This window comes from Gymnoscopelus microlampas (assembly GCF_963454915.1).
Source record: "Gymnoscopelus microlampas genome assembly, chromosome: 5".
Classification (NCBI taxonomy): domain Eukaryota; kingdom Metazoa; phylum Chordata; class Actinopteri; order Myctophiformes; family Myctophidae; genus Gymnoscopelus; species Gymnoscopelus microlampas.
In genome coordinates, this window is record NC_139942.1 from 19750650 (window position 1) to 19770550 (window position 19901).

At 42.9% G+C, this 19901-nt stretch overlaps 1 protein-coding gene across 3 annotated transcripts in view; it reads right to left on the reverse strand.

Annotated features, from left to right (window-relative positions):
- Positions 1-3948: 3948 nt before the first annotated feature.
- The window catches only part of LOC311045891 (neuropilin-1a-like), a 76948-nt gene continuing 60995 nt past the window's right edge, over positions 3949-19901 (reverse strand). For 2 of the 3 annotated variants that reach the window (XM_084057960.1, XM_084057959.1), the window contains exons 10-18: positions 19702-19857; positions 15735-15879; positions 12579-12767; positions 12052-12093; positions 10416-10556; positions 9050-9420; positions 8206-8302; positions 8035-8079; positions 3949-7479 (exon numbers count right to left, since the gene is read on the reverse strand). In XM_084057960.1, coding sequence (XP_083914086.1) covers positions 7214-7479; positions 8035-8079; positions 8206-8302; positions 9050-9420; positions 10416-10556; positions 12052-12093; positions 12579-12767; positions 15735-15879; positions 19702-19857 — 1452 coding nt within the window. In that variant the 3' untranslated portion in view covers positions 3949-7213. The remainder of the gene's footprint in view (positions 7480-8034; positions 8080-8205; positions 8303-9049; positions 9421-10415; positions 10557-12051; positions 12094-12578; positions 12768-15734; positions 15880-19701; positions 19858-19901) is intronic. The other variant, XM_084057961.1, reaches the window with a different exon arrangement.

Consider the following 19901-nt stretch of genomic DNA (forward strand, 5'->3'; position numbering starts at 1 on the left):
GTGACGTAGATGAGCACTGAGGGGGCATTGCATTGAACCCATGAACCCAGCCTCAACCCCAACAACCCCCCCATACCATACAATACCCCCCCAATACTGGTGTGTTGTGTTGTTGACCCAGTTCACACACACACACACACACACACACACACACACACACACACACACACACACACACACACACACACACACACACACACTCACATACCATGCCCCCCGGCCCCATGCACACACACTAGCCAAGTACACTACAGTCCCGTTATTTTTCATCTCCAGTACATTTTATTTTATCCTTGATCTTGTAATTCAACCACATCAAACACACACACACACACACACACACACACACACACACACACACACACACACACACACACACACACACACACACACACACACACACACACACACACACACACACACACACACACACACACGTCTGTCTGTCTGTCTGTCTGTCTGTCTGTCTGTCTGTCTGTCTGTCTCTCTCTCTCTCAAGACATATCGAGGCAGTGGCACTGGCACAGCAGTTTAAAGTAGCTAGATGATGCATGATAAACATGTCTTGATAACTTCCGGCCATACCCACTGAGAACGACTATTACCATGAATGAGTCAGAGATAAGATCAGGGAGGATCAGCCACGTGAGAAATATAGAAATTTGGCTAAAGTGTAAACTCCTTGATTTTATTTCCTCTTTTAATGAAAAACGGGTTCAGTGTCTCTATAGGACTATGGTAAGCCTGTTGTCAGACTAGACAATCTACTCTGACTGTACGTCAATAATCGTGTTAATTATTTAGCATGGTATTTTCACTTAAGCACATGCCACTCCGTGTATGAGCCTCACACTTATGCCTAATACAGTGTTTCTGATTAAAACCAGGAGCAGATCCGAGTCCATGGGCCCCTGGGCCCCAATGTGACCCCACCGAATCATATCAGGGGTGTGGCACGGTGTGATTTAACACAAGGAATGACCCTGGCAACATATCAATAGTCCAGGTGTGTAATTAGATGTGTAGTAGGCTACTAGGCTACAACTTTTTCAACCACAGCTTATGACACGCGACATCAGTAGAATGAGTTTGGGAACAGATGCCAATTTCTTTGTCATTTGGAATGAGAAATGTATTTGTCTCATTATTAACAACAATGCAGCAGTGGTAAACAAAGGGAACTTGAAAAGTCATCTCATGTCAGGACAAACCGCAAATCATTTGACAAGACTTCTGCCAAATGTATATGTTTAGCATACATGAAACTGGATAAAGTGCTGTCATCAGTATTTTTATTTGTCTCATCAGCAACAACTGCACAGCTATGGTGAACAAAGGGAAGTTGAAAAGACACTTTTGGACAAACTTCAACTCATTTGAAACATGATACTGGATGAGTATCAGTATTTCAAAAGACCAATAAATCATGCATGCATTAGTTTGATGTGCAAGACACTTTTTCATAATTTATCCTGCCTTTATTTTTCATATTAAACGATTGTATTATTTTAATTAGCAGTGCATATAATGAAATGTAAAAATGGTGGTGATATATCTGAGGCCTTAAAAGCTTGCCCCATCCTGTTCTAGAGTATACGGGTCTAGGGGGCCGTGGCCAACCATAAAGCACAGCAAAAGTAAATGTTTTGCCATTTTGTGAGCAGAGGCAGTTCTTGAGACTGTTGGGACCCTGTGCAGAAAATCCAATACGCCCCTTTTCTTCTGACCATCTTGAATGAGTCCTTGGGGGCCCCAAGTTGTCGCCTATTTTACCTGTTCATAAAATGTATCTCTATTATGTGGGCTCTTTTTGGTGCAGCTTCTGAAATTCAGGGTCAGACCTTTGGCCCACCTTTGGCAGGCCCTGTATGGGCCTGGGCCCAACAGGCCCGTTTAGGGATCCGGCTCTGATTAAAACAAGTTTTTACTTTACAAATCACTTGCAAATGAACTTAAACTAGTTGTATAAGAAATTTAATTTGTATATCTTGACAGAACGATAAAAGGACTGGAAAACAAGCCAATGACAAGCTATGCTTCCCCTATAATAAGAGACGACTACTGGCCACACACAACAGCTGTTACTGTACTTATGGCCTCATTTGTTATGATGGCATATGAAGTCACCATCTAATCTCTTCTCCTTACATCACCACACAGTCATTTGAAATCTATATAGACCTATCAGGGGAGGTTTACTGAGCATGTCTTTTGTGGTCAATTGTTGCCAGTGTTTGGGAAGTTACTTTCAAAATGTAAAAGCAGGCTAATGTTACATTATATTAGCTTACTTTCTGTGCCAACTATTGCTTTATAAATTCACTTTCACAAAAACACCCTCAAATGGACCCCCAAGAACTTGCCATATATTAGATGTAACAGGGTAGGGTAAATAATAATAACGTTATTGGTAAAACTGAAAGTTATCTGCCAAAATGTCAATGTCACAAACAACAGAGTAGCTGCAGCACCCTCTGTTGGCGCAGAGTATACACAGCACTACCCTTAATGCCTTGTCTGTCACAGAGGCATAGAGGCACCTTTTATGCTTTCTATGTTTTCTATCATTGTATCTTTTATGTTTAATATCTGTGGTGTTTTTCAATATATATCTTTTGTAATATGTATTATTGGCATTGGCTATTCATAAAAGTAGGATCATATTATTACATAATAATGTTTTGCCCCAACTGCCAGTAGCACTCTGAGAGAGGTACAGACAGACAGACAGACAGACAGACAGACAGACAGACAGACAGACAGACACAATATGGTAAAAAACAACAACCCAAAAAACGACACACACACATTGAGTTGTTAGACCTAACTGGTACAGAAACTTCCCTGGCACTGCGGGCAGGAAACCTCACCCATACCCATAGAACCACCCTAACCACACAGAGCTTTTCACATATTTGCCATAGATAGGCCTATTGATAAAACACAAGTGACTATTGTTAGTTGCTGCAAAGAAAAAACTAAAACACTAAAACAAACATGTGCTTTACTGAATGGAAATTGTGCGGGAAAAGTACAGTTATGAAATTGTTATGACATTTGTAATATTCTGTGACGACACGTTTTGTAAAAACAATACTGCCACCTGGTGTTCATAAGGTATTATGGCACAACATCTCATGGTGCAGTCAAGCGGTCGACACACCCACACACACGTACGCCGTGGTGGAAAAAGTACTCAAATGTTTTACTTAAGTAAAAGTATCAATACTGCAGTGTATAAATACTCTGTTACAAGTAAAAGTCCGGAATTCAAAATGTAGTCTACTTGAGTAAAAGTACAAAAGGTATCGGTATCAAAAATTCAAAATGTACTTAAAGTACCAAAAGTAGAAAGTACTCATTATGCAGAATGTCCCATTTCACAAGTTTTCAAATTATGACATGTATCCAAATGTTTTAAAAATAGCAGATCTACCTGCTCACAATGCAGCTATTTTCAAATGGCCGAAATGTATATAGTATATATATATATGTTTTTGTAATAATAATCAAAATATACACAGTAACTAGTAACAAAAGTCTTCAAATAAATGTAATGGAGTAAAAGCGCAATATTTGGATCCGAGATGCTTTGGAGTAGAAGTAAAAGTATTGGATATTGGAAATAGTCAAGTAAAGTACAAATACCTCAAAATTGTACTTAAGTAGGCTACAGTGCTTACACGTACTAGTTACTTTACACCACCTCAACTGAAAAGCATAATAAACCATCTTCCCCTGAAGAAGAACAGAAAGAGAAACTGTTTTAATTAGAACATTTATTTGATCCAATTCTTTGGAATGTAGTAGTCATTGATCAGAGTCTGAGACAACAGGGACGGATGGGTCTGGATGCTTAACCAGAAAAGTTAAAGTACAAACATTTATTTTTGTCACTTAAGGCCTCACTGCTTTTGAATCACTTTTTAATGTCCATTTTTTCCTGTCTTACCGTTTATTTTCTTTTTATTCTAGAGCTGAAACAGCAACATTACAGAAGCAGTATTGAAAATAAAACCTTTTTCTTGTCATAGAAAATAAAAACAGCCAAAGTTAAAATGAACAAACAAAACAAACAATGGCACATACATCAGTGACGGTACAAAAACACAAGGTGATATTACCAAGTAAATAAAAAGTGTTACGTTTCCAAGAGACACCGTAATATGCTTTTTCGAGAATGAAAAACATCTCCGTAAAATTGTACATTTCAGTTATGCCGTGTCAGCTGAAACTTTAGTTTAAAAGAATCCACAATAACACTGTCCTTTCCTTCCCTCTTTCTTCCTCTCTTGTTCATAAATCAATACCATAAACACATAGATTTGTATTTTTTTTTAAATATATCAGTGCAACATTGTGGTGTTTCTTTTTTTTCTTTTTTTCTTTACATCCAGCACTGCAGCATCCCTTCTCCTTTAAAGGGACAGGAGCCCTGCTAATGATCTGAATGAGAAACTGGAACAATCAGTTTTACACTGAGCTGTGAACTGAGTTATTCTTGTGTAGAACATAGACTTATACCAAAGGCTGTAGCTTAATTCATACTTTGTCGCATGACATCGTTGCTCAAATGAACAACTCAGAAAGCGACAACCGCCGCGAGACGAATTATAAATTAGGCTTGAGTCAGACACTCGTTATTTGATTGTGTAACTGTTGCCTTTCCGGGGCTGAGAGGCTCAGTTCAAACGATTCTACGTAAATGCTACATCAACTCGGATAACATTCAACACCTATGACAGCATGTCAAAGAGCCCTTCACACGGTTCAATGGGGCTTCTTGGTATACTGAACCGCGTTGGTGGTGGGCATGCTTGAACAGGTGTTAGACTCCATCTACCAACTGCAACTATTCTCTCAACCTAACCTCACATCACCAGGCTTTCTTCTGTCAAGTCTGGCTTATGTTCCGATCAGTGGACCAGGCTTCGGTAATAGAGCCTGCTTTCTGTATCGGTAATTTGCACACACACATACAGTACATGATGCACACAGCATCTGTTCTAGACCCAGACCGGTTAAGCAACCTGCAAACAACTTGATCCCAGTCTTAACCATTGCTGTAAACAACAAGTCAATACGAGGTTAAAAGGTTTGAGTGTAGCACCGTGGAACATGGTTAATATTCATTATAATTGTTGATTGATTTCTGAGTACTTCCATGTTACTTTGATGTCGAGCTGACTCAAAGACCCAACCAAACAGATGTCTGTGGTGATGGAGTCTGGAAGGTAGAACACAGACGTGAAATTAAAACAGCATTACCAAATCACAGCAGTGTTGTTACGGTATAGCTGCTGACATTATAGCAAACACATTACATACTTTCACATGAGAGGGGTGGAGATGTAAAAAATATCACGTTTCTTTTGCCTTTCGCACAATATAGATTTAATGTACAAACTCCATCCTCAAAATAGCAGTCTATTGTGGTCGGACCCACCATCTTACGTCATCACTTCCAGCAATATCTATCTAATCTTCTGGCTGCCGTGAGACTGCCGAGACAGTAACTCAACATGCAGCAAATGTAGTCCTCGTATTCTCCCTCTTCAAAAACTCAATCTCCCATGGTGCAAGTGTCATATCCTTAAAGTTATTACGATTGGCTAAAATGGTCCATCTCCCAGGTTTGTCTCTTCACCAGTGACTCAACATTCCTCCCCATTTGCAGTGCTTAAAATCATTCAGACTTAGAAAGGATGCTGCAGCACTTGTGTCTTTTTTTCTATAGAAAAAGGGCGCTCAAATATATTAAAACCTATGTACAATATGTTGGATGTGTCATGTGCCGGGCTCTCTACGCATGTTTCATTTCATAACACTTTCCCCAGGCCTTTGAAAGGCCCAGACCCATACATTACTTGAAGATTTTGGACGGTATTACGATGCATGACAATGGCGGCTGGGCAACAGTTGAAGATTATTCACCACAAAAAATATCACAATATGTGAAAATGACAGAGAGGTCTACAACTACATACAACATGTAGTTATAAGCGCATTAGAGCTGAGCAGTAGCTGTTTTGTCCCACCTCCAAGACTTTTTTCTTCTTTATAAGGCTTCATTTACCCGTCAACACCATTTTTCTGTTGAAAAAAACGATATTTGTGTCCAGTATAAATTAGCCATAAAGACCTGGAAATGTCCAGATTGATTCTCCATACTTTCCCAGACATTCCAGGCATGCGTAGGAACCGTGGAGGTGACGCCAGCCGACGCCAGCGTACTGCTATGATCAGAACACAACCAGCAGAATCAAAAGGCAACAGAAACACTGAAAAAATAAAAAGGCACTATCGGAACCACACATGGACCGGGCGGGCCAGGGAGGAAATTACCCCCTTCACCCTGGGATGGACACACACGCACGCACGCACGCACACAAGCAAGCGCACACACACACACACACACACACACACACACACAGACACACACACACACACACACACACACACACACACACACACACACACACACACACACACACACACACACAGGAAATGACACATGCACTCCATGTATGTAGAGATACACGAATGCAAACAGACTGCATCTGTGACCATGCACGCAGCCATACATGCTCGCAGGCACGCGAGAACCCACACACACCCACACAGCCTCACACCTGCAACAGGGTCATACCATGGCTAGCTTAATAGCCAGATATCTGGGTAGCAAATCAACGGTCACTCTGCTTCTCCTGTGAAACAATGACGTCCGAGGGGGGGGGGGGGTAACGGAAAAATAGAAATAAATCTCATCTTGCCAGAAACAAAAGTTACACAAACGATAAATACTTTCATCTGAATTGGTCTCAACACCAGCATGTGATTACATGAACTCAACAAAGCACGCCGAAGAAAACATACAAAACAAATATAATCCTTAGTTTTCTTTTCGTTGTTTTCTCTTTTTTTTTTTGCTGTACAGATTTGTTTATACACAGTGCCCCCTACAGGTAAGTCCGTTCCACTGCAGCTCCTGAGAAAGAAAACACCTTGGCTCAATCATTTTTTTTTTCAGTCCCCACTGCTTTGCATCACTGTCCCAATCGGGCAGCTTAAAGCCCCTCCTCTCTTCCCCCCGGGGTCCTTTTCCTCCCTTTCTCATGATTGGCTGCGTTTTAAAATGTCCTCGTCGGGAGTGTCGTCGGGGAGAAAAATAAAAGGCTCCGCCCCCCTTCATCTCGCCGCTCTGAGCGCCGCCTCACGCCTCGGAGTAGTTACTCTGTCCGTTCATCTTGTCTTTCTTTAGCTTGACGCCGTCCACCAGCTCAAAGTTATAGTTCTCGAGGGCCGACAGGTTCCTGTCCGTCATGCTGCCCTGCGAGCAGGCGCAGTAGAGCACCACGCCGCAGATGGCGCCCAGGAAGACGCCCAGCGCCGACATGGCGATGATGGTGATGAGGATGGGGTCGAGGGTCTTCAGCATGTTGCCGGGGCTGCCCAGCTCGCTGGGGTCCATGTCCATGGCTGTAAGGACAGGCAGATACAGATACAAAAGGGAGAACTATGAATGAACGTGGCTGTGTGGAACCTTCCTTCACTGAACTGAAAGGCAGTGGTGTAAAGTAACGAAGTACATTTACTCAAGTGCTGTACTTAAGCACAAGTTTGAGGTACTTTTACTTTACTGGAGTATTTCCAATTTTCAGTACTTTTACTTCTACTCCACTACATCTCAGAGGCAAATATTGTACTTTTACTCCACTACAATTATTTGAAAACTCTAAGTTACTAGTTACTTTGCAGATATAAATTATTGCATTATAAAATATACATTAACCACTTCAGCTCTGTTTTATACCTAGGCTATTTTCAAAAATGTAATAGTACTTTTACTTATGGTACTTTAAGTACATTTTGATACCAATACTTTTGTACTTTTACTCAAGTAAATTTTGAATTGCGGACTTTTACTTGTAACAGAGTACTTCTACATTGCAGTATTGATACTTTTACTTAAGTAAAACATTTGAGTACTTTTTTCACCACTGTGTGTGAGAGATATGTAACAGGTATACGTACGCAGGATTAAGATCTCGGTGGGGGGAGACGTAGGAACTACTGGATCTAGACAGAGTAGAATAGAATAAAGACGTTAGTGTGGACTCAAATAGAGGAGAATATAATATAGAACCAAATGCAAATCCAGTAAAGTGGAGCGGAATATAACATAATAAAAGAGAAAACACAGACCTTTGCACTCCCCAGCGGTGAGCTCATCCATGATCTGAATGTTGTCCACAGCGATGTGTCCTGTACTATGTCTGTCTCCAACACCCTCCACCACCACCTGCACACAACAACACCCAGTTAACATCAACACCTCCCTCTACAACCACCACCTGCACACAACACCACCCAGTTAACATCAACACCTCCCTCTACAACCACCACCTGCACACAACACCACCCAGTTAACATCAACACCTCCCTCTACAACCACCACCTGCACACAACAACACCCAGTTAACATCAACACCTCCCTCTACAACCACCACCTGCACACAACAGCAACCAGTTAACATCAACACCTCCCTCTACAACCACCACCTGCACACAACACCACCCAGTTAACATCAACACCTCCCTCTACAACCACCACCTGCACACAACACCACCCAGTTAACATCAACACCTCCGTCTACCACTACCAAAATGGATTAATCTAAAATGGTGGGTGCATGATTGTTGCTGTACTTTTTTTTGTGTGATGTTTTGTGTGTGATACACTGATACATTTGCATCAGCGTGCACATTCAGACAGTATTTGTATAAGAGCCAAAAGAAGATTGCTAAAGAGATTTATACCCTGTTTTAGCTTGAACACACCTTTAACACACCTTTTTTAGGACACGCACGCACGCACGCACGTGCGCACACGCACACACACACACACACACACACACACACACACACACACACACACACACACACACACACACACACACACACACACACACACACACTCATGAGCTAACTTCAGGTCAATTAACTGTCCACTTCCTAACGAGTCGCTCAGCAGGACCTTTGGCTGTACCTGATAGGAGGAGGTGGAATGGGGCAGTAGGACTCTGCCCTCCCTCCACCGGCTGCCCTGGTGTCCGCTGACCGTCCACAGCACCTGGCCTCCTCCGCCCATGTCCACGCTCCTCTGTTTGATGTGGAGCGCCCCCACGTGCTCCCCGAACATGTGGTACCAGAAGGACATGCACAGGTCTGCGTCCGGGGACGTGATGGGCAGGCTGGCGAGCCGCGCTACTCTCTTCTCTCCTTCCTGTGCCACCTCCACGTCTACCACTAGGTCCTCTTGCACTTGTACTTGTCCCTCTTCCTTCGCATTGTCCATGTTTTCATTCCTCCCCGTTTCCTTGTCCATCAGCTGCATGTAGATGAAGTTCCCCGGACCGCCTGCGGGTGGCAGCGGAAGACAAGAGATGAATTCAGTACAGTGTCTTGCGCATTCATTAATTTGTATGGCGTTTATTATGTTGCATAATACGATTTTAGATACAACCTGAATGTATCATAGTTATGCCTTTTTTGTCAATTCTACCACAGACATTGAGGATATAAATATGATGTAATGAATATGATGCTGCTGCATTGCAATGAATACTCATTGATCACATGCCATCAAGTACCTACCACACGTATCAAAGAAAATGTTAGATCTTCCAATATATACAATAATATTCTATTCTGCACATTTTTTGCAGCACTCCTTTTGCTTATAGCTAGATGATTGACATACTGTACGCCCCTCTGAGACACATTTCACCAATGCACAGGGAGCAGAGTGCTTCTTGCTACGCATTCTGCGTCTTGCACAGAGGACATTTCAACAGTGACAGAAGCACATGCTGCTTCCAGTATCAAACCTGGACACACAGGTTACGGGGCAGGACAGGGTTGGAACAGGGTTGGTCTTACCCAGTGGTGTAAAGTGTAAAGTACATTTACTCAAGTACTGTACTTAAGAACGATTTTGAGATATTTTTACTTTACTGGAGTATTTCCAATTTTCAGTACTTTTACTTCTACTCCACTGCATCTCAGAGGCAAATATTATACTTTTACTCCACTACAATTATTTGAAAACTTGGATTATTAGATTTGGATTATTATTACAAAACACACTAACCACTTCAGCCATATATATTTTGGCCATTTGAAAATAGCAGATCTACAAGCTCACAATGCGTCGCGATGCGACGCATTGTGAGCTTGGAGATCGGCTATTTTCAAAAGATTTTTTAATACATTTTGAACTTGTGAAATGGGACATTCTGCCCAATGAGTGCTTTTACTTTTGGTGCTTTAAGTACATTTTGGTACCAACACTTTTATACTTTTACTCAAGTACATTTTAAGAATGTCAGTACTTTTACCGCCACTGGTCTTACCTTTGTGGTCCAGAGTAGGTCCTCTATGGCCGGCTGAAGAGCCGCTGGCCTGTATGAGCCACTCGGCATCGCTGTCACCGCCCTCCCTCGTCCAGCCGCAGAACGAAGACCAATCGAAGTTACAGGCGAACCACAGGTACTCTGGAGAAAAAGATCACATGATGACCAATTGATTCTCACAGAGAAATGTGACTGGTGCTTTATCTTTTGCACTTTATGTCTATATTTATTGTGTTTTTTATGCCTACGATTGTATTATGTTATCCATTTTGCTTCGCTGTAAAGCATTTAGTGCTATATAACTAAAGTTTACTGTTATTAACCCATTAAGACCGGGGACGCATCTGTGTCATTTTAAGATTTCTTTGGCTATTCAAAAATAGCAGATCTACAAGCTCATAGCACGGCACCGAGTGCCGCGCTACGAGCTTGTAGATCTGCTATTTTTGTAAAATCGTGAAAATGTGTGCAAATCTTTGAATATATATACATTTTTTTCAGCGTTAGGATTTAGAAAACATAAAAAGACAGACAGACAGACAGACAGACAGACAGACAGACAGACAGACAGACAGACAGACAGACAGACAGACAGAGAGTAGAGAATGTGGAGTAGTGTAGTGACATGCCACACGGAGGGCGTGGTGCCACCAAATAACAGACGGATGTGGCTGTGGGGAGAAAAAAAAAGAACCTTCCCAGACAGAATTTATATTAAAAAAAAGCAACCACTACATCTTCCTCCCTGCCTCCAAACATGGCAGCCGTATTCTGACTGCAGTGGTTCACCACACTGTCCACATGAATGCAGAACCTCCCTGTACACTGGAGCGTGTGTTTCCTGATTGACTAATAGAAGACAGAGATGGACGTGGACCTGTCTTCATTGAGACAACACAGTCAAATGGAGTGTTCATTTGAGACATTAATAGTCCAGATTTTACTGTGCCAAAGGCTTCAGTCTCTATCTACCTCTCTCTCTCTCTCAGCCTTTCCATCAATGCCTTTATGGTCAAAAGGTACTGGAGGACACACTCCTTTGTGAACCACTAGAGGGCGATGAAAGGCAGTTTTAGACCCCGATGCTGTAATGAGCACATAGGATGAAAGGTTTGATAACCCATAGGGTGATAGATGGACGTCAAATGGTTTGGCTTAACTAAAACCTGAGTCTGATGTGGCAATGTGGTGAAAAGATAAGGAAGTTAAATCTATGAAGAGAGAGAGAGAGAGATAGAAAGAGAGACAGACAGACAGAAGCAAGAGGGTAAAAGAAGAGATCGAAATAATAGATTGTTAAAGGTACAATCCATACGTTTTATTTCCGTTGTCTCCCTCTCTCAACAGAGGAGTACTATAGCTACAGCTGCCGAATAAAGATGGCAGCGTGTCTAGTGTCCAATTCTGCTTCAAATAACTTTTATTGACATTGTCAACCAGTATGTCTCCTACACCAGGGTCTAAATGTCTCAATGGAAGAGCAGGGAGACCACCTCCAACCACTGCAGATGTGCTAGTCATATTGTATTAACATACTCTACCGTACAGGTTGGTTAAAATAACATTGCGCTCACAAAAATAAGTTCTGGATTGCAGCTTTCTCAAAATAGTCGGATTATAAGTCAGGAGGTCTCACCTGGTATGAAGTCCATAACAGGATCTGCCACTGTGGTGCCACCTGCCAGAAACAGATGGGCACAGTCAGGGAGGGATCAGAGGTCAGGGGAAATGGGTCTGAACCCGCACAGATGCCAGCACCCAGCTTTCTATGCAAGCATAATGTGACGTGCGCAGTCCTGCTGCACTGCGGAGAATATCTTTCCATTTCGGAGAAATGGAGAACATTCTAAGCGTTCGTTCTAAAGCCTTCGTTTACCCCCCCCCCAACATTTTCGAACACAAACTTTATGTTTAGCGACAAACTAATGTAGAAAATATGACAAAAAGCGGGATGTACATATTGGAAGATGAAACACTGCAGTTACAGTACATTGTCATTACCCAAGATCAACAATATAGGGCTGGGGGGAGAGAGAGAGAGAGAAAGATAGAGAGAGTTAGGGATAGATAGAGAGAGAGACAGTGTTATTGTATCCATTTGTAACTTAGAGTGACCAAATATAACCAAATAAACCTGTAAACACTCAGGATGTTACTGTGTACCTGTGACTGTGTCGTAGTCCATAGGTGTGTCTGGCGTCTCACTGGCACAGTCCTCTTGTCCCACCTCACACTCCGTAGCAGCGGGGGTCGTACCGGGAATAGTCACGGGTGCAGTGGTGGTGGCACCAAACGTAGTCATGGGCAGGGTGGTGGCGAGGGGCGTGGTGGGGGGAGGCAGGGTCGTGGGCTCTGGGGAGGAGAAGAAGATATGTTATTGTCCAACAAACGAGATACAATAAACACCTCAACAAACAAGAACATTGTAGTATATCTTTAAACGAGGTGTAGATATACAGATGAATAGAAAAAAAAACGAAAGAAAGAATGAAAGAGTTACAATATAACAGGAAATTGTGAAACCAGGAAGTGCTTCCCCCAGTCTCAAGCTGAACCAACGTTCCTGATTGGATTAAGATACATCCATGTTTGTTTGCTTTTACACACAAACGACTGTGACACCATGACACTCGCAGACCCCAGAGCCCCTGGTCTACATGGGAGTGTGGTATTCCAGTAACCTGAGCCACTAGGGATGGAGGGTAGGTCGGTACTGATAGCTGGGTGCCATAGATAAACACTGGGGGAGACGGAGACAATACAAATGTCACTGCTGTCGCATGTGTGTCAATAGCCACAATGGCGAGTAGATTCAAACATTCACCACTCAAATTACCTTCTTAGAGCAGAGATTTTAGAATATATAAGACTATTTCAACACTGGTTGGCTACCTGCCACTGTGGCTAGAATATTAAAATAATTTAAGCAGCCTGTTATTTTTTTTGCTGAAAAAGTAAGTAGTTTTTAGAATTATTATCATAGTTTAGTTTTTTAGTTCAGCTGCATCTATCCGGTCTTTAATGTTCCTTCCTGGTTGAACTGTTTCAAGACTTGAGATTCAAGATTTGTATTGTTACATCCCTCGTACAGGTATACAAGAGTAAAATTCTTGTGTAGTAATGCACATTGTATAAGCAAGTAGCCTACTACTACTCCATACTTTATGTTAGTATCATCTGTATATGAGATAGGCTTGGTACCATTAGTGGAGCATCAAATATTAATCTGTCTTGATGTTTTTCTATTAATAAACTGACTGATTAAGCAACAGAAAGAATACAGTGTTCTTATCTTAATTAAAGGAAGAATCATACATTCTGTTGAGCATCAGAGATTACTTCAGAACACACTAACAGTAAAGTGATAATAACCTCCTAATGCAACCCATGTGCTTATGTGCTTTCATAGTGTTTTCTTTCTATTAACTTTGATACTTTTTGATGCTTTGATACTTTAAAATGTGCTCATTTGAGCATTTAGCTGTCAAGAGCCCTTGAGATCAAAGGCAAGCCGTTATGTACATTAATCAAGCTCAGACAGGAGCTCTCAGCCAACGTCAAGGTACCAGAGCTGTGGTTTAGATAATTGGACATGATTGCTAGAGGATGTGCACGTTTGTGTGTGAGACAGTTGGACAGCAGTGTGTGTGGGTGCATGTGAATGTTGTACATGTACTGTATGTGTGTGTATGTATGTAGGCTATGATTCTGTGTGTATACAGTATGTGCGTTTAGTACTGTATGTAAGATGTGTGTGGCGTGTGTGCGAGCATGCATTAATGCACGTAATATGTTAATGTGTGTTTGTGTGTGTGTGTGTGTGTGTGTGTGTGTGTGTGTGTGTGTGTGTGTGTGTGTGTGTGTGTGTGTGTGTGTGTGTGTGTGTGTGTGTGTGTGTGTGTGTGTTTTTGCATGTATTTAGTGTGTGTGTGTTAATTGCTGCTGTGACAAGCCTGTTTGAAGTGGTTGACTGTTTTTGTGCGTGCGTGCGTGTGCGTACATGCGCGCGAGCGCGCGCGTGTGTGTGTGTGTGTCTGTGCATAATCTCTGCTCCCTCCCTTTTGAAGTGAAACACTATTGATCTGGAACAGATAAGAGAAGTTGGAGCGTGTGCCACACATTCTCTCCTCTCCTTTCTTCTTGCCATTCTCTCCCCTCCTCCCCCCTAGCTCCCCTCTCCTCTCCTCTCCTCTCCTCCAAAGTGCTGTGTTTTAGCTGATCTTTATCAGTCTCCCTACAGGGCAACCGGATATCCATACCAGACCCCCCTCACTCACTCACACACACACACTGAACACGCGCACGCACGCACACACACACACACACACACACACACACACACACACACACACACACACACACACACACACACACACACACACACACACACACACACACAGAGTTGCCCTATGACATAATATGTCATAGGGCCCCAATATGTCAAGCCCTCAATATTACTGGGGGCTTGTCCGAAATAGGTTTATTATCTATCAGCTTAGGTTCTGAGTTGTTTCTAGATTAGTCCATTGTTATAGCAGACTTATGCCTCTATATATTTGACTAGTGTGTTTTATTATACAGTGACTGAGAGCTTTCTCTGGATTTAAGCTTCTTTTCCCCCCCACTTTTTGTCTTTTTTCTTAAGCCAGGTAATCCTGGGTAGGGACTCAAGGTATTTATAGTCACATACACGCATACAGCTGGTAGCACCATTGTTGGCAGTGAGTGACATTCTTTGAGCTTCCTTAACAGTGTGGATAACAATACGAATCAAATCAAATATGATTAAATCATAAAATACGGTAAAATAGGAATAATAGGAATTAAATAATAATCGCAATGATGGCCTCTGTTGGGGTTCTGGTCACACGTACACATTTTCTAGCCTGGCATGGCCAGACTAATATCACTGTGTAGATATTAGTCTGGAATCTCTGTGTGGAACCTGCATTTCCGAGGGGCAAATTCAAAAAATGCCTCTGGCGATAAACCCGCCCCATATTTGCATACTGGGCCCTTATTGGTCCCTCACAAATTCAGAGGGAGAGACATCCAGTCTCTATTGAGAGGGGCCAGACCTAATCTGCCGAGGGCAATTTTTTTTTGCAATGGCAGATTTGTCTGGAACCAGGCTACACATTTTCAAGGACCTTGGCCTTACATCCAGGCTAATGACTGTCTCGTTGCGACACGTTGTGGACTTGTAGATTGGCTAATTTCGCTGAACGTTCGCCCCCCCCAGAATAGGCTAGGGTGGTTCATCAAGATAATCTAAAGTAGGTGAAACGTTACAGTGAGAGGTAACATGGTTCCACTCACCCTCCACTTCACACCCCAGCAGCTCCAGCCTCAGACCCAGGCCCTCGTTGGTAGCCCTCTCTGGGTAGATCCTGACGAAACGAGTTAGCAGCGAGCCCAGGGACCTCAACTCTGGGGTGTCGTGATTCTGGTTCCCTACGAAGATCTGAGAAAGACACAGAGAGAGAGAGAGAGAGGGAGAGGGGGGGGGGGGGGGGGGAGGGAGAGGGAGACAGGTCAGGGTTTAACTGTGTTTGTCTCTGTGACTTAATTATATTCTATGAGTCTATCAGACTCCTAATTAGCCTATTAGAGACTTCCACCGGAGAGCTAATTTTATTACATGGTGTTTCACGATGGAATAACTGGTGTTTGAACCGGTTCTAAGAAGAATGAAGAAAAAGAGGCTCAGTAAAGACACAGCCTCTATTTTATAACTGCAGTCGTTTTTTTTTTATTTCTTCTTCCCCCTTTATTGAATCAGAGCGGAAGAGAATGTTTTTTTGAAACACAGGGGAGAATGCTCTGGTCTGGTGGGATTCAAGCCTAAGGCTATAGCACACAGCAAAGTCCAGTGTCAATTTAACTTCGAAAGTGTTCAGATCGGTCCGTTTTTGTACTTTCAAGGTTGAATTAACAGCTCAGCTTTAAGTCCAATCAGAGCTCAATAGAATGTACAAATGATGCTCATGGTTAAAGGGGAAGACCACTCATTTTCAACATTAAACTATGTCTTTAATACACCTTAGAGCTGTTGTGTGGAAATAAGAAAAAAGTCCCCCCCCCTTCTATGTTGCCTAGAAAAGGATAATTGATTGAGGTCATGTGATCAGTGACATACGCACGGTGTACTTTTGGCTCCGCCCCCTCAGCCAAAAGTACTGAGTGGTCTTCCCCTTTAAGTGTATAATGCATGGTGGGATTTTGACACATGTGGACATTCAAAAAGAAGTCACAGTCACAGGAAAGGTGACAACCATGAATTTCAAACACATTCTTTTCATAATCTCATCTTTTGACACTCAAACGAAAACCCAGACCATCTGGGACCAGAGTAGGATAAAAGAAGAATATACAACAAATAAATAAAACAAGTCAAGATCTGTTTCTAATAATACAGCAGTCCATTTGATAAGAGAGCAAAACAAAATGAAACAGAGGAAACCCAGATGAAGGTCCGGGAAATCCAAACCAGGGCGCAGCCTTTCATAGTTCACAGATAGAAGCAGTAGCCCAGATGAAACTGGTTATGGACACACTGGGAGCCCGGCGACCAGACACCAGACACTCTAACGGGAGACCGGAGAAGGTTTTTTATCAAAGAGCTACCCTGGTGTGGTACTGTGGACACATATTTTAAGTAATATTTATTCCATGTGTGTGTCTGCGCGCGGGCGCACACACACGCATGCAACTACTGTATGTTTGTACATTTGTCTATGTATATGTCTTACATGTGCCTCTGCATGCATTCACTCTTATGTGTGCTGCCTGTTGTATGTGTGTGAGCTCAAACACAGGCACATGTATGTGGCCATACATGTGCCGTTTGCATGTGCACAGTACATGGTTGTGTTTGTGTGAGTGCACGTACACATACACATACAGTACAGTACACGTGTGGGTATGTAGAGTATGTAGAAGAAACAAACACCAAGGTCTGAGACCCGAACCTTCCTGTCGTGTCTTTTGAAGAGAGCAAAGCGGCTTCATAAAAAAAGACAGGAAATAACTGAGAGAACCCGGGAGAGAGAGAGAGAGAGAGAGAGAGAGAGAGAGAGAGAGAGAGAGAGAGAGAGAGAGAGAGAGAGAGAGAGAGAGAGAGAGAGAGAGAGAGTGGAGGCAAACTGAGAGAGAGGGGAAGACGGAGGGTAAATGAGAGAAAGAATGGGAGAGAGTGAGAAAAGAAAGAAAGATGGAGGTGAGTGAGTTAGAGATATGGTGTGTGTGTGAGAGAGAGAGAGAGAGAGAGAGAGAGAGAGAGAGAGAGAGAGAGAGAGGATAAAGGGGATTGTAGATCTCTATCTGCAGGGATTCAGCAGGGGTCCTGCAGCTAACCCTTTGTCTGTCTGTCCGTCTGTTTGGAGTTTTGAGCTCAACTCCGGTGGAAATGGCTTACACGCGCTCCAGATGCGTGTAAACGATTTCCACTGGATTTGAGCTCAAAACCCTTTTCGACCTCCTGCGGAGACCCTCCGAGGGACAGAGGAGGGAGCACTAGCTTTGGTTCACATGATAAACTATTCCGTCCACCACGCGGCTTGCTAACTTCGGACAGCGCGCTCTTCGAAGCGCGAGGCCGCCGGCTGCTCCCAACGTGGGCACACTTGCTCGCCTGGTGACTCACTTTGGGCGAACCTCACGAGCATCAAGGCCTCGCTGTCAGCACGCCTGCCTTGTTGTCAAGTGGTTTAAAAACTAATGCATTTGTAACTAGGCTTTTACTCACATATGGAACGCATAGAGGAATCTGGTCATAATCAGAGTCAGCAATGTCACTTCATTCACCAAGTACAATAAATACAATAGTCTTTGGTGGCATCCTTGAGCATATTTACAACTTACAGAGTTGCATAGTGTGCATGGCACATGAGGACAACAGGACCTCACACGCAGTGTGAATGCAAAACCTACAGCACAGTGCAGCTGGTTATCGACGGTTTCATAATATGTACACAGCAAAAGCGATTCCCATCGCATTATTACCATCAGGGTCTGTACGCTTTATTTCTATATTAGGCAGTTAGTTAATACTCTTATCTAGAGAGATTTCCAACATGTGTAACCATAGAATGAGATAAGAAATCACTGAGACCTTATTGAATTAAGTCTGGTATTGTGTGAAACATGGTACTAGCCTTGCAATGGTTGGGGGTATCCACCCGTACTGACAATTTACCGTCTGTGGACATTGATGCTTTGGCTAAAAGCATCCAGCAATTTGTTATGAATCACCACCTGATATTTACATAACAGTAGCCTGATTTACGGCGGCGCAATACATTGCAATCCATGAATGGCTTTTGTGCATGTTCGATAACATCCTGACACTGCAGGAAGTGTGCGCTGTCTCTCCTGTCAACAGCCTGCTATCTGCCACTCCCATAATTCAGTTGTCATTGATCGGCATTGACCTGTGCTGCCTGCCACCCAATGAGAGGGAAGACATGGACAGGATTGTGAGATTTAAGAGAGAGAGAGAGAGAGAGAGAGAGAGAGAGAGAGAGAGAGAGAGAGAGAGAGAGAGAGAGAGAGCGAGAGAGAGAGAGAGAAAGATAAATAGAAAGAGAGAGAGAGTGTGTGTGGGGGGATGACACTGTTCAGTTCAGGATAGCAGATAGTGATTTGAAACAGGGCTTGGACAATGTTTCCGGGAGAGAAGTGAACTTGACATTGTAAGCCCGATATGGTGATATCAAGCGGTCACATTTTCATAGCTCAAAAGTCATATAATCCCCTGTTTTACAACCATTTTCAAAACCATTGTATGCAGGATAGCAGAACGTGATTTGAAACAGGGCTTGGACAATGTTTCCGGGAGAGAAGTGAACTTGACATTGTCAGCCTGATGTGGTGATATGATATCAAGCAGTTACATTCTCATATCTCAGAAGTCCACTGTCTTTTCCCAGTTATATACAACAATTTTCAAAAGCTTTACTTAACCCAAACATTAAGACATATCTTTAGACATATCGTACTAAGAATAAATGTTTGTCCAAAATGTATCATTGTACTTTATGTAGCTTCCGATTTAAACGTAGGATCCAGTTGCTGCTCACAATGCCTTTAATGTCTGTTAAAAGCATTTGGTGCCTTATCTGCTACTACCTAAACAACCGCTGCTCTAACCTTAAATTAACTCATAAAAATCCCTTGTGCAACTTCTACCACTGACACAAACCCCCAATCCCGCCCCCCTACACGCTTAGTTGGGGATGACACCAAGAACGATAAGATAACCTTAAAAACAATAACCGCAGCCCACCTTAGGCTTGGTGGTGTTGTCCTCCTTCACCATGGTCCACTTGTCTCCGTCCAGACTGTGGCCGACCTTGAACCTCCTCATGAAGACGTTCCTGTCACGGTGCTTCCCGCCCTGGATCACCACGCCGCTCACCAGCTTGTCCAACCCCAGGTCCACCTACAGGGCAGAAGAGGAGTGAGGTTGGTTGGTTAGTGCATTGG